The sequence below is a fragment of the Myxine glutinosa genome, chromosome 11 (assembly GCF_964187855.1).
Source record: "Myxine glutinosa chromosome 11, kmMyxGlut1.1, whole genome shotgun sequence".
NCBI lineage: Eukaryota > Metazoa > Chordata > Myxini > Myxiniformes > Myxinidae > Myxine > Myxine glutinosa.
Genome location: NC_136271.1, coordinates 14,877,779 through 14,900,868, shown reverse-complemented (window position 1 = coordinate 14,900,868; position 23,090 = coordinate 14,877,779). Strand labels below are relative to the sequence as shown.

The 23,090-nt window shown below is 40.2% G+C and overlaps 1 protein-coding gene across 3 annotated transcripts in view; it reads right to left on the bottom strand.

The window, feature by feature from the left end:
* The window catches only part of ADAMTS7 (ADAM metallopeptidase with thrombospondin type 1 motif 7), a 130,128-nt gene that overhangs the window by 98,827 nt on the left and 8,211 nt on the right, over window positions 1-23,090 (bottom strand). For 2 of the 3 annotated variants that reach the window (XM_068130199.2, XM_078786408.1), the window contains exons 3-11: window positions 20,331-20,484; window positions 16,683-16,879; window positions 15,077-15,160; window positions 14,679-14,803; window positions 14,397-14,546; window positions 8,106-8,249; window positions 7,721-7,865; window positions 5,795-5,887; window positions 2,238-2,383 (exon numbers count right to left, since the gene is read on the bottom strand). In XM_068130199.2, the coding sequence (XP_067986300.2) occupies window positions 2,238-2,383; window positions 5,795-5,887; window positions 7,721-7,865; window positions 8,106-8,249; window positions 14,397-14,546; window positions 14,679-14,803; window positions 15,077-15,160; window positions 16,683-16,879; window positions 20,331-20,484 (1,238 nt within the window). Of the gene's footprint in view, window positions 1-2,237; window positions 2,384-5,794; window positions 5,911-7,720; window positions 7,866-8,105; window positions 8,250-14,396; window positions 14,547-14,678; window positions 14,804-15,076; window positions 15,161-16,682; window positions 16,880-20,330; window positions 20,485-23,090 lie in introns of all 3 variants that reach the window. The other variant, XM_078786407.1, reaches the window with a different exon arrangement.

Here is a 23,090-nt window from a genome sequence, read left to right as displayed (position 1 = left end):
GTGCTTACCTTAATTCGTTGTGTAGGGGTGCTTAACTTAATTCTTTGTGTATAATTATTCATGGAGTGAATGTATAAAACAAACAAAGAAACAAATGAACAAATATACAATTGAATAAGTGACTAAAAACAACGAGAACTAGAACGCCACTGAGTAGAGCGCATACTCCCGCCGTGGGTCAAGTTGGAATAGTACGATTTCACTAAAGTTTGAGGGAGTAGTTCAGTGACAACACAAGACGAGACAACACAAGACAGACACTGCACAGATATATATTTAGAATATATAGAAGATAATGTTTAAAGAAAACAAGGCAATTTCACTGACATTTTCGGATTCAGCGTTCAATTCTATACAAGTGAGTGTATTTTGAGGCATGTGTGATTTCAAATAAAATTGTAAGCCAAGAAAAACGTTCGTTTCATTCCTTAGGGATACAACATGTAAAACTGGCCCAAACGTGAAAACAAAACTCGCTCATTTTAAGTCGTGCAAGCTAATGCGACCACTCATTCTTCTGGGAAGAATCCCGTGCACATGCTGGTCAAACTTATGCCACCTAAGTCTTTATAAGTTCATCAAATACTGACACCGCGATTGACATTCGCTGAGGTAAATGTTTATATCTCTTCTGAGGTAAAAAAAAAAAAAGAAAAAAAAAAGTTTTAAAGCATTATACGTATCAAACGATACATTTTATGAAACGGGGAAACCTAATACACACTTTGGTGGTGTTTAAATGACAGAATATGTCTTTATTAGAAGAAAAAACGAACCTTGAAGACGATGCTGCTAACAAAATACACCGCTCTAACGCATAACCACGAGTTTAAACTACATTTACAACAAATATGAAAACTATTTTCATTTCACAATGTTAAATATAGAATATATAGAAGATAATGTCAAAAAAAAATGAGCCCTGTCTTCCAATGGTAAACAATCCTTCAAAAAATTCCTGGATCCGGAATAATATCCTGAGCTTCACCAAAAACTAATCAATTCTTCCTTATCCCAAGGGCAATCATCCCACCAACTTTCATCCAAATCTGTTCAGAACTTTTCCAGATATCTTGTTCACAAACACACGAACACACACATACACACGCACACACAAACACGATCGAATGCATTACTCCCTAGCGGGAGTAATAATAGTTCACACAATAAGACTTAAACTGACCAATCAGACGTCACTGCTCTCACAAACCCAGACTGCTAGTTTTGCATAGTCAATAGGTCAGTGGGAAATAACTATTTGGAAGTAATTACCAAACTTGAGGCAAAAGTGCAAATCCGCCAAATCGCGATCATTCTAGCACGTCTGCAATAGTGCTTATTATAGTATATATGGTATTATCTAATAACTGTCAAGGTGTTGTTGCCTTTCCGTATTGAATAACAAATCCTGGATGATCATCCCACAATCAGGAAAACTGTGCAAGAAAGCAGCCATTGTGGATTTTAAGGGTAGAACGGGTACAGGTATAGGTATAACAGGTAGTACAGGTAGAACGTGGGTATGGTGGGAGAAGTTTGATGCAAGTTTTAATGTTCTTTTTTAAAAATTCCACACAACACCTGAAAGAGGAATCCTTGGTCTGGCAGGATGGCTTAGAGGTACGCACACTCACATCCGAGCTATCGAGCCTGGGTTTGAATCCTCACCTACCTATAAATTGTCATTTTGGTGTTTTGCAGGTCGGGTGATTCATCAATGTGTGTGCCGTCCCTTGGATGAACGCTAAATGGGTGTCTCATCTGCAGGCATTCGTTGGTGGATGTTCAAGATCCTATATGGTATCCTTCACGAAGAGTAGGCGAGTTATCGCCGGCACCCTGGACAAATTACAAATTCCTGCTTTAACCTACAGGGGGCACTGCATCAGCAGCGCAGCCATGCCCTCAGCCAATGTTGCTACTCACAACCATGTGCTGCATAATAAAGAAGAAGAGGAATCCTCAAACTAAACCATTATGTTAAAGAATCGTGAGCTCACTCAATTGATAAATTTCAAAAACAATCCAAAATTACAGCTCAGATTTGCGATCAAAATGTGTTTGTTAATTTAGTATTTATTGCCAAGTGTAAAGGTTAAGACCCGGTGCTTGCTGATAATCTATTCTTCATTTGTAGGCCTTCTCCAAAGATTGCTTTAAAGTTTAAATCAAAGCATAACTGTGGTCCTTAAGTGAACTCTCAAGCCAAAGTTCTCTCGAGTGAATGAGGTGCTTACGTTGGGCTGTCACACTGACGCTGCGCAGACTGTACACCAGCTCCACATGTTCGGGTACACTTCGACCAACCAGACCAACTTCCCCATGCACCGTTAACACCGCCTGGTCGCTCCCCCATCTCCGTGCACTCTCCACCAAAGCACCACTGCATGTGGAGGGCAAAAAAAAGAAGTTTGACCAATTAAGGTTTAAAAATTACCGAAGAGTTTGACCAATTAAGGTTTTAAAATGACCAAAATAAAAGTTTGACCAATTAAGGTTTAAAAATGACCCAAAAAAAAGTTTGACCAATTAAGGTTTTAAAATGGCCAAAAAAGAGTTTGACCAATTAAGGTTTAAAATGACCAAAAAAAAAAGTTTGACCAATTAAGGTTTTTAAATGACCAAAAAAAGAGTTTGACCAATTAAGGTTTAAAAATTACCAAAGAGTTTGACCAATTAAGGTTTTAAAATGACCAAAATAAAAGTTTGACCAATTAAGGTTTAAAAATGACCAAAAAAAAGTTTGACCAATCAAGGTTTAAAAATGACCAAAAAAAGAGTTTGACCAATTAAGGTTTTAAAATGACCAAAAAAAAGTGTTTGACCAATTAAGGTTTTAAAATGACCAAAAAAAAAGAGTTTGACCAATTAAGGTTTTAAAATGACCTCGGTGATGAGTACAAGTTGGGGTAACGATATGATAGGGTTGGAGTTGCAATTCAGCATTTGTGAGGTGAAGAAGTTAATGCAATAGGAGTTCCCTTCCAGGCTGCAGAAGAAGACCATAACCCCCATCAACGCCGATGCAATAATTACCAACCGATGGTTGTTTGTCCGTCCTCCATCTCTTTAAAGTTCTGAGCACCCAGCAAGGAAGCAGCATGTACCATTTTTAAAATCTTTGGCCAGACTCACAGCAGATGCTCGAACCATGAATCCACCGAGTCTGGTCGAGATGCAAGTTGCAGAAATTAAAAGCCCTAACAAGTTGCTTTTATCGTGGCTAACCTTCCCCAGATACCCAGGGAAAATTTTCAATCCCAGCAGATACTCTACAGACAAACAAGGCTCTTATAACCCAAGTCTCAAGGGGGATCGTTCTTACGCGACCTCATTATTAAAGCAGATTCTTCCTCCTTGTCCCACATGCACTCCACATCAAAGCGGCTGTTCTGGCCCTTTGAGAATGTCTCAGCTGTTCGGCTGTGCCCCAAACAATGCAAGACCATCGCAGGCTTTTTTGGCCCAAGTGTTATTTCCACGTTTGTGTTGGGTAATTCCACGCTTGTTGTTAACCACCCGAGACTGGTCGTCCTGTGAGCGACAGTCCATTGTACAAAGCATTTGCCTGCTTACATCGATGTGAGAACCTTTTTCTTTTGCAGAAAAGCATCCGGCTTGAGTAGTGCACAGTCGTTTGCAAACATGAACCCATTGCCACATTTATTGTACTCATGAGGTCACCTTAGCAAGGTGTTGTGTTTCTGGAATCATTACGAGTGGATGGCTTAAGCAGGGTGCTCGATTAAATATAAAACTATTATAAATATTAAATATTTAAATATTTCTATTAAAATCTAATTAAATAAATTAAATAAATTAAATTAGTAAATAAATAATTAAATAAATAATTAAATCTTAGATTAAATATTTCTTCATTTGGAAGTCCCAAACTGTGAGGGAGTAGCATGGGATCCACAACATGTCATTATCAAAACAATGGTCGAGAGCCAATCCGGGCCAGGTCACTACTTCATCGCAGGGTACTTACAGTGCCTTCAGAAAGTATTCACACCCCTTGACTTTTTCACTTTTTTTTGTGTTACAGCCTGAACTTTAAATGGATTAAATTGACATTTTTTGGTCCAATTTAATCCGAACCAGCAACTACGAAAGCCAATTGGTCTGTCGCGCAATAGCAGGGTCCAATCGTCTAACACTGCTTACCTGTACCACGTGATGGTTTCAATCAGGCAACGTACCTGATTGGGTACGTTGCCTGATTGAAACTGGCGGTGTACCCTCTGGCGGTGTACCACTTTTGTTCCTGGATGGAAATTTAGACGGCCCGAGCAACTGTTGGTACCCGCCGGGCTGAAGCTAATTTTATTACGGCCGATCGCTACTCTGGGTGCGAGCAATGGCGGACAAATGGAAGAAAGGACAAAGGACATTCACGGACAGAGGGAAAGGAAACGTTTAACGATTCGATTTATTTACAAATATTTACAGTGCAACTTATTGATAGGAAAGAAAAAGAGACAAGAGGCAGAAACTTAGCTTATTCTATGCCTTATGACGATCACTACGAATAAACACAACAAGGGCGCCCAGCACACATTCATGGGGGAAGGGAGGGGAAACGAACGTTGGCATCCTTTTAGCAAAATGACCACGATGTTACCAGATGATTCTCCTCACGACGACCTTTGTCTTGATGTTGCCACCGAGCACCCTGAGCGGGTAAAGGCGATCCCCAGCATGAACACGAGCAGGTAAAGGTGATCCCCAGCTTGCACTCGAGCAAGTAAAGGCCATCCTCATCACGAACTTGAGCAGGTAAAGGCGATCCTCATCATGAACTTAAGCAGGTGAGTGCGTCGGGATCTGTGCAGGTAAGAGACAGTACACGTGGAAAGAGAGTACGTCGTGGCCTCGTGCAGAGCTAGAGTACGTTGTGGCCTCGTGCAGAGTAAGAGTACGTCGTGGCCTCGTGCAGAGCAAGACTACATCGTGGCCTCGTGCAGAGCTAGAGTACGTCGTGGCCTTGTGCAGAGCTAGAGTACGCCGTGGCCTCGTGCAGAGTAAGAGTACGTCGTGGCCTCGTGCAGCGAGAAGGATACATAATGGCTTCATTCAGCAAGAGAGTCCATCGTGCACACGTGCAGCCAGAGGGAGCAGAGAGAGAGATCGGCTGGCAGGCCACGGGCACAGAGAGCGAAACAAAAAACACGTGCAGAGCGAACAAAGTCCCAGGCCTTTCTCTCAAACAGAGTGTCATGCAGGCACGTGCAGAGAAGAGAGAGGGTCCGGCCAAGAGAGAGAGAGAGAGAGAGAGAGAGAGGCACGTGTGCAAGGTCTTTTTATCCAGCCCTGGTGAGAGGGGGGGCTGTTTTAGAAGTGTTTTCGGGCTGCCGATTGGTGGAGTTTGTCACCCTGCCCCCACACCTCTCGAACGGACTTTTACCTGGTGCTTGGATGGTGTGCCTCTGAGCCTGTGTGCATTGCCTGGCAAATTATCCCCTTATGAGTGGAGGGCCTGTCTTTCCCTTCCCAACGCATAACGGCATACTAACCCATATAAGTGGAAGGGACTAAGATAATGTTCTGCTATGAAATAACTATTCTAAGGGATCTGTATTGTGGTTGTCATTACTTCTTAACGGTTTCCCAAAAGCGCAACAATAGAATTAATGAAAAATATTTGCAGACCAAGTGGGACAAGGGGCACATGTATAATCTGGATGCCCTATGGCCTCACATCAAAGACTCCCTGATGAAAGAGGAGTTTAACAGGTAGAAAGTAGATTTAATAGATCGACGTTGGACAATTGCTAATGTAAGGTGTCCTCACCTTGCCTTGACCACAGCCGGTCCCATCTGCCGCCGCATCCAGCTTGGAGTGGCATGTGCCTCCAACAGAACACCAGAGTGTGTGGCACACGTTCTGTAGACACGAGGCAGTAGGAGCTAGAGAGAAGGGCATCATAGCTCGTGGCCCTCAAAAGACCCCTTTGACCACCACCTTAACTTTGCATTAAAACAACCACAATAATAAATGTGATTTTACCTTCGGTGGCAGAGACAAACATAATTAATAAATAGGAATGGTCAATTTAAATTGTATTTAAATTCAAATGTTATCAAGCAGCTCCAAAAACAAGCAAGATAATATTTCCAAATCGTTACTAATCGAGGAAATAAATTTACATTGTTAATAATAACCGCTTTTGATATATTTTTTTGTAAATCCACCAATTAATGATATACCAGCATGTTTACTATGTGTATTAACCGATAGGTATTGAGGGCTTGCCTCTCAATATCAGATTACATATTATATTTTTATCCCAGAGTCACAAAGCAGCGAAGGCCAATACTTTAATGACTTATGTGAGTACGTAGTTAAATTATCCTCCGAAGGATTAAATTTCAATGTTCTTTTAAAAAATTTCATGTATAATTTTTAATCCTCAACCGAAGCCATTATCCCCCAAGCACGAGCAAGCTCAATCGATTTGGCTCAAAAGTGATATTTCATTTCGATTTGCGATTGGGTTCTTCCCCTATCTACGGTCTGCGTTATCCCACTTAGACCATTATTAGGAAAGCGATTACATTGTTACAGTGGAATACCACTCTCTGTGAAGGCTGGTGTCTGTCTGGATGGAACAATACATTTTATTACCTTGATTCAATCTTTTGCTGGCAGGTTGGTGGCCTGGTGGTCCTACACTGCTCATATCTGGTGTCTCTCCCTCCTCTATTTCACCCAGCCTCCCCGTCCTCCTCCCTCCCTAACCAAACATGCTCATTTGGCATCCCCTACTTTGTTACCCTCCCCCAAATCTAGGCTTACTGCCCACCTCTACTCATTTTTTCACCCGTCTGTTTGTCTGTGAACAGGGTATCTCAAAAAGTTGTGGACGGATTTGAACGAAACTTGGTGGACAGGTTGGGTATGTGACGGGGAAGAATTGGTGAAGATCTGAAAACGGATCTGGACACGAGAGGTTTTAACATTTTAAGTGAATCTTCAACAGTGAGAGCCAAAAACGATCCATAGCATGATATTTCAAAAAGTTTTGAACGGATTATAACAAAACTTGGTGGAGGAGTTGGTTTGGTGATAACAAGCGATTAGGTTTTGGTTCAGGTCCGAATCCAGATCCGGCCTATCAGTGGGATACAAAACATAAACTGTTCAGCCTGGCGGAGGTTTGCGCTCTACCGAGTGTCGTTGTAGTTTCCTCTTCTTTCACCTATGGAACCACCTTATTCCTGAGTCTCCCGACTCACGTTATTCCCTCCAATCTTTTAAGATGTTGACCCATGGCCATCTCCAGGCCGTGCTCCCATCTCCACCCATAACCTCTGTTCTCGGAGTTTATCTTCCCCCTAACATCCCCCCTCAGCCTACCACTACCCATGTATGGCTTTCTGAACTTTCATATTTCCTCCTCGTGTCTGTTTGCCTTGTACATTTTGTCCCCATCTGCCTATTCCATCCTTGTTTGGACACTGACCAAACTAGCATCAAGTTGGCAGTTGTTGTTTTTGTGGCCCACTGTTATTGCGTCATCTCTCAACACCACCGTGAGCATAGAACCTTGCAAGAAATACCTTTGGATGTACTCGCTTTCTTTGCAACACCTTAATCTCATTTCACTGAAGTAAAAAACAATGAATCTAAACGAAAGATGGGAGTTTATATAGTATTAAATGATAATGTAAAAAGCGGTGGCTATTACAATGTTTCTGGCAAACGAGTCGGCCTTACATCCATGCCTCGGCAGAAACGGGAGTCAGGCCCATATTGTAGCCTGCACTGATGTGGTGCATCGTACAGCACACCTGGTGGCACCGTTGGCAACTCCAGGCCCGAGGCCGAAGGAGCATCGTCCAGGCAGAAACCCCATCCACGACTGCTTCGGCAGGAAAAGTATAGTTACGTCACTTCTGTTAATGATCGTAATAATAATAGTTTTCGTAACCTGAAAGGAAATGCCATAAGGATGATACTTTTGATGACCCTTTCCCCACAAACCCCGACTACCCACAACCTTCCCTGTGAGGTTCCCAAAGGCAATTATCAACCCTTGTTTACAGTCTGGTGTAAACATTGCACCAGGGGTTATTAAATGAGTAAAGCGGATGCTGCATACTCGAGGAAGCGGGTAATGTACTGGCGACTGCAAGGCGACCAGGTGAGAGGGCGACTGTCATACAGTAGCTGTGGGGACATGATGAAGGGACGCTTGCCAACGGCCTCACACTCATTGCCCTGACCATCGTGCTGGATACCAAAACTTGAGTGAAGGGACACAGGAAGAAAAGAAAAACACATGTAAACTTTAAACATGTAAAAAAAAGCAAAAAGCAAAAAAACAAAACAAACAAAAAAAAACTTGTAAAAAGAAAAAGAAAAACACATGTAAAAATTAATAAATAAATAAAAACACGTAAAAGAAAAAAGAAAAACACATGTAAACATTAAACATGAAAAAAAAGAAAAAAGAAAAAAAAACATGTAAAAAGAAAAAGAAAAACGTAAAAATAAATAAATAAATAAAAACACGTAAAAGAAAAAAGAAAAACACATGTAAACTTTAAACATGTAAAAAAAAGCAAAAAGCAAAAAAAAAAAAAAAAAAAAAAAAAAACTTGTAAAAAGAAAAACACATGTAAAAATTAATAAATAAATAAAAACACGTAAAAGAAAAAAGAAAAACACATGTAAACATTAAACATGAAAAAAAAAGAAAAAAGAAAAAAAAACGTAAAAAGAAAGAAAAACGTAAAAATAAATAAATAAATAAAAACACGTAAAAGAAAAAAGAAAAACATGTAAACTTTGAACATATAAAAAAAAAAAAAAGTAAAAAAAAAAAACGTGTAAACTTTAAACATGTAAAAAAAAGAAAAAAGTTAAAATAAAAAAACACATGTAAACTTTAAACATGTAAAAAAAAGAAAAAATGTAAAATAAAAAAACATGTAAGCAGAAAAAAAACGTGAAAAAAACACGTAAAAGAAATACACGTGTAAACTTTAAACATGTAAGAAAAAAGTTAAAATAAAAAAACATGTTAAAAGAAAAAAACGTAAAAAAAAACACGTAAAAGAAAAAAGAAATACACATGTAAACTTTAAACATGAAAAAAAAAGAAAAAAGCAAAAATTTTAAAAAACGTAAAAAGAAAAAGAAAACATGTAAAAAACAAAAAAACCTAAAAGAAAAAAGAAAAACATGTAAAAAAAAAAGTCGTTTAACAACATGTAAACTGTAACTCTTAGCAATGGTATAATTACATGTCAGAAAGGAATAACAAAATGCACGTTCTTCTTCTTTTTTAAGCGGCCATTATTAACCCACCTTTTATTGTGTGTGGATCGGCCCGGGGGCAACTTGGCCCGAGTCTTCACAAACCGGCTGGCTCGGTCTCACGTTCAACTAGTTAGGGCAATAATTTGTAATTTGCTCATGGTGCCGGCGATAGCTCGCCTACTCTTTGCGAAGGACACCGTGGGATATTTAACGTCCACCAACAAATGCTCGCACACGGGGAATAACAAGATGTACATCCTTTCTAAAATTCTACGAAATTTAGAGATATTTTACACATGTAAAACACATGTTTACACATGTGTTTACACATGTTACACATGTTTTACACATGTAGAATAAATATAAAATGCCATTTATTAATCAAAAAAAGGAACGTCATTAAAACCAAAAACAAGCTTCGAGTGAAACAAAAGTCAAACTTCGAAAGCTCAAAATGATAGACTTGAGCATTCCATAAAACCTCCCAGAAATTCCCGTGGAATCAGCCATCTCTTGTCCACAACTGGCCAATCAAAGACACGCATGACATTACATGGCAATTTCACCCAATCGTAAACAAGATGTGCTTCCTGTTTGAGCCAAGGCTTTGTTCATTTGCCTTTTTTTTTGTACACAGAATCGAGGCTCGTGTAAGAGCTAACACATTGAACATGAAAACATGCACAGACACATAAAACATGCAATGAAGGGAGCGGGAGACGAGAGGGGGAGAGAGGGGGAAGCACACAAGCACAACAGAAGAGAACAGGGACGTCGGTAGATCTGTGGAAGGGGGAGGGCTGTGGAGGAGGGAGGAGTACATGGTATAAAGCAAATGAACACTACTAGGAATTTCAGGAAAGAAGTTGGGGATTTAAAGAGGTGGATCTGGGGTGAATTAGCGGGAGTAGAAAATATCAAGGTTTTGGATGGGGGAGGATAAGAGATGGTGGCGAACAGCTGTTTTAAAGACCTGGAGGGAGGAGTGGGATTGAAGAGAGTGAGGGAGTTTGTTCCAGAGGTGGGAGTAAAGAGGAATGAAAGAGTGAAGGTGAGCAGAGAGTCTTGATTTTGGTAGTTTAAACATGAGGGTTGCAGGCAGATCTTGTGCATCCTGTAGGAATATTTGGGGGACAAGGCACAGAGAGAGCTGGGGGAGCTAGGCCGGAGAGGAGTCGGTAGAAGACAGAAAGACCACCAACCTGCCTGCGGTGAGAGAGTGAAAGGCTCTCAGAATCAGCTTCATCATGGGAGATTCCAATGATTCTGAAAGCTTTGGATTCAACAGCGTCGAGCTGAGCTAGGTGTGAGGCAGGAGCACCAGCCCATAGGGGAGAGAAGTACTCCATTGAGCTGCGGATGAAAGCCTTGTATGTGGTGAGGAGCTCAGGTGTGCCAAGGAAGGACTTCGCACGACGGAGGATGCCCAGTCGGCGACTGGCTTTGGAGGCCAGCTTGGAAATGTGGTTATCCCAAGAAAGATCATGGCAGATAGTGAGACCCAAAACCTTGAGTGACAGAACTTCTTGGAGAGGATTATTCAGAAAGTAGAATGGAGGGTTTTCCAGTCGGTCTTTTCAGAGAGACAAAGTGAGAATATTTGGATTTGTCAGGATTGAAAGACATGTTCCACTTGTTTGACCAGTCTGTGATTTTGTCCAAGTCTGCAGAGAGTGAGGAGTCTGCAGACTGCCGATCTGAGGGATGACGAATGGAGCGGCAGAGAGTGGAGTCATCAGCAAAGAGATAGAGAGGATTTTCCAGAGAGTCGGAGAGATCATTGATAAAGACCAGAAAAAGCACAGGGCCCAGAACACTACCTTGGGGAACTCCAGCCTGAACAGGAAGGGGAGAGGAGAGAAACCCATTCAGGGCCACACATTGACTACGACCGGAAAGCAAGTCTGTAAGCCATGCGTGGAGGTTTCCATGGATACCGTAAAAAGTTTAAAGAAAGTTTTATACATAAACCAAGTTCTGGTAGGATGGCATGCACACTCGCCTCTGAGCTGTCTATCCTGGGTTCGCATCTCGATCGAGCTGTAAACTGTCACCCTGGTGTTTCGCAGGTGGGGCGAAGTATCAATGGATATTAAACTCGAGGCCGTCCCTCGGATGGATATTAAACTGGGTGTCCCGTCTGCCCCCACAGGACAGAGTTGGGGTGCGGATGTGGGAGTGGGGGGCTTTGGAGGGCGGGGTGAGGGGGAGGGGCTTGAGGGCATTTGAAAACAGGGTGGGGAGGGGGTTTAAGACTTGGGATTGGGAGGAGGTTTAAGACTTGGGATTGGGAGGAGGGCATGAGGACTTGGGATTTGGAGGAGGGCATGAGGACTTGGGATTGGGAGGGGGGCATGAGGACTTGGGGATGGGTGGGTTGAGGACTTGGGATTGGGAGGGGGGCATGAGGACTTGGGGATGGGTGGGTTGAGGACTTGGGATTGGGAGGAGGGCATGAGGACTTGGGATTGGGAGGGGGGCATGAGGACTTGGGATTGGGAGGAGGGCATGAGGACTTGGGATTGGGAGGGGGCATGAGGACTTGGGATTGGGAGGGGGCATGAGGACTTGGGATTGGGAGGGGGGCATGAGGACTTGGGGATGGGTGGGTTGAGGACATGGTCATATTTTGCATTACATGGAATTTCCACGGATCCCTGTTGGGTTGATAATAGTATCGAAGATCATCTTCTAACTTAATCAACACGAGTAGATTCTCTCTACCATGCATGCCAATTAATCTCCACTGTGCACTACTTCATATTGTTTTTATTCTACTCATATTCTCTCCTGTAATGATTCCCTCCAACTACTTTAACTTTAAGGGTAATCCATATCCTATCACTTCCACATTCTGCAGCTAGTATTCATTAAACAACTAACTCCGTGCAGTAAATTTCGCTGGGACACTCTCACACAACGACCTGCTCTTTTCACAACTATATATTGCTGCATATTTTAACATGTCATCCCTCAATGGAGACGGGACAGTTGACTTTACATCTCCATCCGGAGGATGGTGTACTCCGAGATGCAGTGCCACCTGCTGGCAGTGCATTGGAACAGGTAATGGATCGTTTGGTGAGTTCGGTGAGGAAAAGGATTGAACTCGGATGAGAAAGCTTACGGAAAATATCCTTACCAATCGAGCTATTCTGTTCATGAAAGGTTTGCTATGAAAATGAAAAACCTCTCATCTTTTAACGTTGATCTGCATTGGACATGATAAAACAGTGGCATTGATGTTTTCCGCTGAGAAACACCGATTCATCGAGATGCATCAAATGTCATACAACACATGCACCCAATCAGTGTTACATCTATTATTTAGTAATGAACAACTTTTTTTCTTTTTTTTCTTTTTGTATACAAGATCGAGGCTCGTGTAAGAGCTAATTGCTGACTTCTTGTCAGATTGCTGACTTCTTCCAACAATTACGAAACGTTTCTGTGCTTTCCAACACAATTTAATTCGACGTCATACATGTACTCTGGCATCGTTAATGTTTTGCAGAAACTCAATGACGAAGTTAGTAAAAATTTCACGACAAAACTGAAGTCCATGTTCGGCCCAAGATGAGTTACACAAAAAACGTAACCCTCACAGCTCGGGTATTCTTAGCATTCGTGGATACTCTTATCACTCTTGGCTATTTATGATAGAATTACCTTTAGAGGAATTCTGTGATATCCTCAGAACGTAATTCCATCACTAAATTTTAAAGGTTCCCATGATTATCATCTGAAATTCTGGTTACCAAGATGTAATTTTGTGACGTCCGATGCTGTTCTGTCCAATAACATGCGAGAAGAAAAGCAATTTTTAAGGAATCCGCAATAGTATTACGCTAAGCAAATCCGATTCCAGGGCACACGGATATTAATGTGCCATTATAAACCAAGAATGACCGCACTGTGGTCGTAATCCGATACTAAAATCGGCAACGGTCGATCGGGAAACGCGCATTTTAAAGCCATCTTAAAAGATGAACAGCACGATTTGGAAACACGTATTTAATGCGCTATTAAAAGATCAACTCGACACCTATCATCCATGTCACCCTCCCCACTGTTATTAGAATGAGCTGATTCATCACAGGGTCATGGATTGCTTAACCCCAATATGGGGCCGTTCAAAAATGCTTTTTATGTAAAGCTTTTTTTATTGCAATAAGCATAACGTAATGTTTGATTACCGTGCGCTCTGACGGGCTCGAATGAATGAATGATCGTTTTAATGCCATTTTTCCCCGCTGGAGCGGGGGTTAGCCTTGCGGGCCCCATGACAATCATGGTTCCCTGTTTGAGGCAATTTTTTATGGCCGGATGCCCTTCCTGACGCCAACCCTTGGTCGCCTCTTACGATGCGCAGGGATACAGAGTACCTATTCTAAATTGTGGTACACACCGGGATCCTTCATCCCATGCAAGCCGGTACTCAATTTGCCAACCTCGGAAGGATGACAGGCTGAGTCAACCCCCCGGCGTTAATTCAGCGATCGACCGGGATTGGAGCCGAGGATCCTAGGATCCCAAGCCGGCACCCTAACCGCTAAGCCAACACCAGGCTTCTGACGGGCTTGATTAAACCTTACTATTTATTATTTGACATACGATTAGATTTTTGGGGATTTTTCATCGTGAATAACACGCGACCCAAACAAAGCTAATGGAAATCTGAGCAACAAACCCTGGCAGCATATAATCAGCATAGGCCTATCGGAGTGATGTGTTAGGCCCACCAGAAAACCAAGATGGCAGCCATATCATTTTTTCTTGGGGCTATAGTGGGTGGAGTCAAGCAACAGATGTGGGTGTGGTCCAGCAGCTGTCCTACCAATGGGTGCACATTTCAAAAATAGACTCCAAAATAACGCAAACAACAACAACAGCAATGCAAAGCTCTTGTAAACCTGTGACATGTCTGGATACAAAGTAAAAAATGTATTCACCAAGTCAACTTCAAATAATCAATGAATTCCTCAATAAATTATTTATTTAATGGTTGTAAAACAATAATTCCCATAGCTTTGGAAATACACGTCTTTAAAATACACTGTCCAAGTATAGTTTGCAATTTTGTCATTGTGGAACTCATTCATTTATTATGCATAGTGTTTGAGCTGACCTATGGCCAAGTTCATGTGCGATGGTGAAGGCTACTGGGAGACCCGAGTCCTCATTGACGTTGCAGCTACGATGAGGTTGGCACATCCCAGACACGTGGGACAATCCGAGAGTCTCACACGGACGACTCATACCAGCACATAGGTCCTTCCTGGACACATTATCAACTATAAAAAAACAATGAGCATATTTTATAATCATATTTTGACAAATTTGTATCCTAGGATTCCATGTGACATCTGCCTAACGAGCCACATATATATCTCCTCGTCTCCATCCTTGCCTGGTGAGTAGGACAGCAATATCATGATGAGATGGATGAGAGTCTCCTTTGGGATTCAGGGATTTCTGCCATTGGCAAAAGCTGTCCAAAGTGTGATCCGCATGGTGGACCACCTTGAGCTTTTCCTGACGAAAAAAAGGTCACAGGCAAAGGTTAAACGTTCCATAACTCCTGATGCTTACTGGTCTACACATCAATGCTTTGGACGAAAAGGTAATTTGGCGGTTTAAGCAGTCTTATATCCAAAGGTCAGTCAAATCCTGTTGCATTCGATATTTGAGTTAAGTTTTACCATACAATAAGTAAAAACATGGTTTTCTGTAATGAACGTGGATCAGAGTAAAGTTTGACAGTAAACGTGGTGAACAAAGTGAGTTCGCTTGCATTCCGCTGTGTACCTCTTCCTCTTCCAAAATGACGAGACGGACAAGAACAATGTTGATTGCGTTACCGATGCTGGCATCTCTAAAAAGGCCAGCCACCTGCCAAAAGAATGTAATCACAGCAACCTTGTTATAGACTGAAGTGAAAGTGCTAATAACATTTATTTATGCCAATAATATTTATCAAAGATTCAAGACTCAAGAAAACAATTCAAAGAAAACAATAAAAAATGGCAAAGAGTGATTAAGAAAAAGAAATAAAAATAATCGAGAAGGATAAATAAATAAAAAATAATGAGGAATTTATATGAATTAAATAAAAATAATACAGCATGATAACTGCAGGAAGTAAAACCAAGAAAACAATTCAAAGAAAACAATTTTAAAAATGGCAAAGAGTGATTAAGAAAAAGAAATAAAAAATAATCGAGAAGGATAAATAAATACAAAATAAGAAATTTATATAAATTAAATAAAAATAATACAGCATGATAACTGTAGGAAGTAAAACCAAGAAAACAATTCAAAGAAAACAATAAAAAAATGGCAGAGTGATTAAGAAAAAGAAATAAAAATAATCGAGAAGGATAAATAAATAAAAAATAATGAGGAATTTATATAAATTAAATAAAAATAATACAGCATGATAACTGTAGGAAGTAAGACCAAGAAAACAATTCAAAGAAAACAATAAAAAATGGCAAAGAGTGATTAAGAAAAAGAAATAAAAATAATCGAGAAGGATAAATAAATAAAAAATAATGAGGAATTTATATAAATTAAATAAAAATAATACTGCATGATAACTGTAGGAAATAAAACCAAGAAAACAATTCAAAGAAAACAATAAAAAATGGCAAAGAGTGATTAAGAAAAAGAAATAAAAATAATCGAGAAGGATAAATAAATAAAAAATAATGAGGAATTTATATAAACTAAATAAAAATAATACAGCATGATAACTGTAGGAAGTAAAACCAAGAAAACAATTCAAAGAAAACAATAAAAAATGGCAAAGAGTGATTAAGAAAAAGAAATAAAAATAATCGAGAAGGATAAATAAATAAAAAATAATGAGGAATTTATATAAATTGAATAAAAATAATACTGCATGATAACTGTAGGAAATAAAACCAAGAAAACAATTCAAAGAAAACAATAAAAAATGGCAAAGAGTGATTAAGAAAAAGAAATAAAAATAATCGAGAAGGATAAATAAATAAAAAATAATGAGGAATTTATATAAATTAAATAAAAATAATACAGCATGATAACTGTAGGAAGTAAAACCAAGAAAACAATTGAAAATGGCAAAGAGTGATTAAGAAAAAGAAATAAAAATAACCGAAGAGGATAAATAAATAAAAAAAGAGGAATTTATATAAATTAAATAAAAACAATACAGCATGATAACTGTAGGAAGTAAAACCAAGAAAACAATTCAAAGAAAACAAAAAAAAATGGCAAAGAGTAATTAAGAAAAAGAAATAAAAATAATCGAGAAGGATAAATAAATAATAAATAATGAGGAATTAATATAAATTAAATAAAAATAATACAGCATGATAACTGTAGGAAGTAAAACCAAGAAAACAATTCAAAGTTGTAAATAGTTAATGACCATATTGATGATGGTAAACACATAGGACTCAATCGTGTCACTTCCATGGTGTTTGACCATCCTGTGGTCGGCAACCACCAGGGTCTCCACCCAGCGCTCACGGCTAACTGAGCGCGTGACCATACGGCGCGGGCGCCGCCGCCGAGTCTCCCAGCGTTGACGTCGCCGCTCCGCATGTCGGTCTGCGCGAACAGAGTCTGTAGGGATTTAATGGAAGGGGCAGAATATTGGGGGTAAGGAAAAAGGAAGGAATGATACAAAGGAAGCAATAAGGTAGGAAGAATCGGCAGATGGAGTGAGGGGGGGGGGGGGAACAGGTGGTAAATGAAAGAAAGCAGAATTACAAATAATTTCTGTTACCTTTTGGCAACAGCAGATTAAAGTAGATTATTAATGTGAATAGAACCACCTTTCGAGGCCATTTTTCCCCGCATAGCAGGGGTTGGCCTTTTTCGGGCACCGTGTCCCCTTTTTGAAGCAATGTTTTATGGCCGGATGCCCTTCCGGCCGCCAACCGTTAGTCGCCTCTTGCGACACACACAGGGAATTACCAGTAAACAGGTACTCAATTTTCCGACTTCAGAAGGATGACAGGTTGAGTCAACCCCCCTGGTGTTAACTCAGCGATCAATCAGGATTCAAACCCAGGATCCTGGGATCCCAAGCCGGCACCCTAACCGCTAAGCCAACACCAGACTGAGTCAACCCCCCTGGTGTTAACTCGGCGATCAATCAGGATTCAAACCCAGGATCCTGGGATCCCAAGCCGGCACCCTAACCGCTAAGCCAACACACCAGGCTTAGATTATTAATGTGAATATCCAGCAGTAATTAATATAAAGGATATAATGCCATCTGAGAACATCAAGTGACAGTGTCGATGCAAGTTATTAAATAATATCAGAGTTTAAAAAAAAACTTTTTTCAATGAAAACTAAGGAGATCACAAGGATGTATCATTTCGTGTAAAGTCCAACTAGATATGAAATCTATGAGCAGACTCATCACATGTTTACTCAAAGACACTTGGATAGTGTGAGTAATATTATTATTTTATTACCTCCACCACAAAAGGTGGAGGGAGGTTATGTTTTCAACCTTGTCTGTCTGTCTGTCTGTGAGCAAGGTATCTCAAAAGTTTGTGGACTGATTCGGATGAAACTTGGTGGATGAGTTGGTTAGGTGACAAGAACAAGCCGATTGGATGTTGGTTCAGGTCCGGATCCAGATCTGGCCAATCGGTGGGATGGAAAACGTAAACTGTTCAGCCTGTTCTGTTGGAGGTATGCGCTCCACCGAGTGCCGTTCTACTGTGTGAATGGAATCAAAAGAATGTTGTGGGGGAAAAAAGGGAAGACGACATGGAGTGTTTATCCCTTCGTCGGAAGAAAAGTGTTTTCTTCCGATCAAGATTAGTTTTCCATTCTGTTATATAATCTAGATGGACAGAAAAGTGAGAATAGCAAGGCCGACATTCATCTACATCGATTCTAGGAGAGCAGAAGAGAGTTTAAAAGTTTGGCCTCTACCATTTGGGTCTCAGAATAGCAAATCAAACATAATTCTCAGTGCTCCAATCCAGAAGGGATAGCAAATAGCCAACTTGAAATGTGGGCCGCACCGTCAGCCTCTGGATATAGTACGTCCCAGAAATACTGCCGCTATACATATGCGACAACCTAGGAAGAGATTATCACACAGAATCCAGATCCCGCTATGTGGTTTGCTATAAATATATGATGTAGCATGTGGTGCCCATTAGTGTTCCACATGTGCTGAACATCTCTCCGATTAAAGTAGGCTATGAGCCAAGGGGGTTGGTCGGTACCATACAGATGGAGTAAGGCTCATTGTGATTTTTAGCAAGATATATGTCCCTAGATATGAAAAAAAAGTGATAGCAGTGTATAACTCTCGGCCATCTCTGCGTTATCACCCGAAATATTATTATACGCCCGCTTCGCTTCGCCAAAAAATGTGATATTTGCTAAAATTGGAATAAATATATGTTTTTAAGGACCACAGAGTGCCAATAATTTGCATACTGGATGCCAACTAATATAGTAATAGATATATAGAACATTTGTGGGGGCTATTTATCAAAATATTGATATAATGACAAAAAATATGTTAAATTTAGTGAAAAAGTGGTCGAAATCGCTTCGAGTTCAGAATTCACATTGTACATTTTTGTCAATATTTCAAAAATGAAAACTCCCAGAGTAACATTTGACCCCTCAAAATCTTCGCAAGGAACCACTGCATTGGAATATATCATTACTTTGTAATATGGTGGTTGTTTGGGGCACATATTTTGGCAAAGTTCAAAATATGTTCAACCATACCCCCTAATTTTGATATTTTGGAACGAAACATAGCTTTTGAACATTTTAGGTTTATTCGTCTACTACTTTTGGTATCTCAGTGTAATTTTTGGTATTAGCTAGTATCCTAAAGTAGGTTTGTAACATCAGCTACATTATATTTCACAATGCATGCAAACTTGCTCCACACTCTAGGTTTATCATGATCTCTCGAACAAATACGCCTTGTTATTATACAGTATTATTACCAATCAATTTTTAACACAATTGACACAGATTACAGGCATTTAAAACACATACTAAATAATGCTTATAGATTGAACCTATCCTTTTATGCATCGGGCTACTTTAAATTACAATGAACGTCATACATATTATACTTAAATCACTTAACAGAAAATAAATGTCTGAAATGACATCACGAAAGTGTCCCTCCCTTTAGATGCGCAGCATATTTGGCTCAGAATCCGTATTCTTGCTCCTCGTCAGATGGATCATCCTCGTCGAGGCTGTCGTCGTCTGGCTCGACAGACAATGGCTGATTGTCGCAGGTGGCAAGTTTACACATGTCTGTACATTTCAGTCCATTGGCAATGCAGACACAACTTGGTCTTTACCTTGGTCAACTTTGAACTTCACCAAAATATGTGCCCCAAACAACCACCATATTACAACGTAATGATATATTCCAATGCAGTGGTTCCTTGCGAAGATTTTGAGTGGTCAAATGTTACTCTGGGAGTTTTCATTTTTGAAATATTGACAAAAATGTACAATGTGAATTCTGAACTCGAAGCGATTTCGACCACTTTTTCACTAAATTTAACATATTTTTTGTCATTATATCAAAAATTTGATAAATAACCCCCACAAATGTTCTATATTCTATTACTATATTAGTTGGCATCCAGCATGCAAATTATTGGCACTCTGTGGTCCTTAAAAACATATTTATTCCAATTTTAGCAAATATCACATTTTTTGGCGAAGCGAAGCGGGCGTATAATAATATTTCGGGTGATAACACAGAGATGGCCGAGAGTTATACACTGCTATCACTTTTTTTTCATATCTAGGGACATATATCTTGCTAAAAATCACAATGAGCCTTACTCCATCTGTATGGTACCGAGCGGTCAATTTGGGGGGTCTGGCTCATACCCTAAAGGTTATATCAGGCCAAGACCCGCGTTCTCGCCTCACAAAAAGCTGTGCGAAGCAGCCGGATGCACCAGGAAGATCGTCGTTTGAAGTTTCATGAAATGCGTGGGCTCAATGATTACACTGAAGTTAGCGATTTATCTCGTGGTGTACAAATATGTACCTCGTACGCCGCAGGTGGGAGGATGTGTCACGGTCGGTAATCCCTCGACATGTCGCTTGTACACAACATGTGCATGGGGCTCGCCAGGCCGGGGTGTGTAGCCATGCACAGGCTCGATGAAGTAATCTCCCTGTGGAAGCCGTATAACTCCTTGCTGCAAACACGCACCGCACAAAAACTGATCAAATGAGCAATAACAAGCTACATGCACTGGGTTTCTGGACGTTTCATGACGGGTCTACGCGAGGGTGGCGAGGGGGAAGGGGTGCTCGAACTACAAAGAAAGGGAACAAAACTTTAGCCCAAAAATGACTGTCAAAGCTCGTTTCTATACAGTAAGATAAAATTGTTCTGCACGTCATATTGTTTGCCTTCCCATTATAACACCGACGGTTACAGACAAGAAACAAGGAACATTACAAAGAGTGTGACGTGTTAGAACGTTCAAAACACGGCAGGAGCTGAAGCAGGAGGGGGTATAGCTCGGATTACAGACAAATGGTAATAGGGGTCACAGTAGCAAGATTATCGGATAAAGATCCCTGGAAAAGTCCTTTTGGAAAAGGGGGTCATATAGCATGTTGTAGGGAGTGAGTAAGGATAAGTGGAATGGCATCGGATGAAGTTTCCCGATACGGGTATACATCTATTACACTCTTTTTATTACACCTGTTGTTGCTCTTCCAGTACCCGTTTAATATGGTATGCTCATGTATCCTTACAATGCAGACAATGATGTATATGCGTTGCTATTTGATTCAGTATTTCAAGACGCATGTAGAGATCTAACCTATTATTTCTTACTTATTTTCATTGCACTGAAGCGTGAACGAATTACTAATTTACACAAAAAATAAGTAGAGGGGTCATAGAACACCTTACCCTGCACATTATTAGGATAAATATAATAATAATAATATTAATAACAACAAGTACAGATACATTCAAAGTACCCGACCCCCATGCCAAATAAATAAATAACATCCTCCAGCACGGCATAGCCGGGGCACCTTCGGCACCCGGCGATACCGCCCCGCAGCACATAGAGACGGTTTTGGGTGGGAGAGGTGTACAATAATTGATTGATTATTTGCATAGTTAAAATCAATAAACGATAATCATAAAATAATTTCTTAATCAATTGGCTAATAGCATACCTCAACTACCAGTGTTTCATCCGAAGCTGTAACTTTTTGAAAATTAATTAAATAAGTCATTAATCCAAAAAATGAAACTAAATAATTAATTAATTGACTAATCAATAAATAATTAATCGATTAATTGATTAATCAATAAATAAAAAATATCCTTTATAGCCAAATCACTTGGTCACTGTCGTGTCCGAATATTAGCTTCCTCACTCAAAGGGTGCCTGGGATAATGCCCAGATGACAAAGGAAATAAATAAGTATTTAATTAATCAATAATAATTAAGTAATTAATCAAGTAATTGATTAATCAACAAACAAAAAATAACGTTTTTGCCAGAGCATGTGCCCAAATTTCAGCTTCCTAGCTCAAAGGATGGCCGAGATATAGCCCGGACAAACAAACAAGCAAGCAAGAAAACAAACGAGAAACCAGACTGAAAACCGAGTACTCCCTTTCAGCGCGCGTCATCGCCGGGCCCCTTCATGCCCGGAGATGACATCATGCAGTGCCTGGAGATGGAATAGGAAAGGAGCGGTGTACAATATAACGAGGGGAAAAACATAATACAAAAGGTGGAGTTTACGACCAGCAAATTTGATCGGTAGTGATAACGTAAAACGGCATAATATTTTGTTCAAGTAACGCTAAATGGAAGGGTTTTGAAAGTGACAAAAAGGCGATTTTGTGTTCCACGGTGTTGAAGTATATAATTCAATTTAAATAAAATAAAGATTTTAAAGGTTGCAGAAAAACAAATTCCATAAGCTTACCGCCGTTGATGTATCATTTTTTACATCACCTTATCTAACACGTTACATTAGTTATTCGTGGCTGTTGTTTGTGTCCTTTATAATTTCCTTAAAAACAGTAAGTTTCCTGGTTGGAATGATTTTCAATTTTGTTTAACTGTCAGACAAGGTACTGGTAAACTGCAGGTTCGTTTTCCGATTCGTGTTCAAAATACAACATTCCATTTAAATCAAGTTGTTCCTCGATAATAAACTGACGTTTGTGGACGGACGGACAGACAGACGTGAACCAATATTGTTTAACCCCGCTTTTCACTTCACATGTGTGGAGTAACAACAATTTATTTTTAACCCTAAATGTGAAATCTCTTCCTGTAGTAGGAATTTCATTGCACATGTCAAGAATTTCATTGCGCATCCCTGGTGGTGGGCTAGCGGCTAGGGTGCCGGCTTAGGATCCAAGGATCCTGGGTTCGAATCCCGGTCGATCGCTGAATTAACGCCAGGGGGGTTGACTCAGCCTGTCATCCTTCCGAGGTCGGCTAATTGAGTACCAGTTCACTGGTAATTCCCTGTTTGTCGTTAAAGGCGGCAAAAAGGGTCGGCGTCAGGAAGGGCATCCGGCCGTAAAACATTGCTTCAAATAGGGGACCGAAAAACAACAACCACGGTTCCCGAAAAAGGCCAACCCCCGCTTTGCGGGGAAAAATGGCCTCTAAAGGTGGTTTTTTTTTTTTTTTTAATGTCAAGAATTAGCCGAGTAAGCAAGTCAAGCTTGGCTTCTTAACTCAAGTTTGTTTGCAATCATGACGTTCAAAAATGACTTTCTAAATATTGTTTCATAACCTCCATTTTGTTA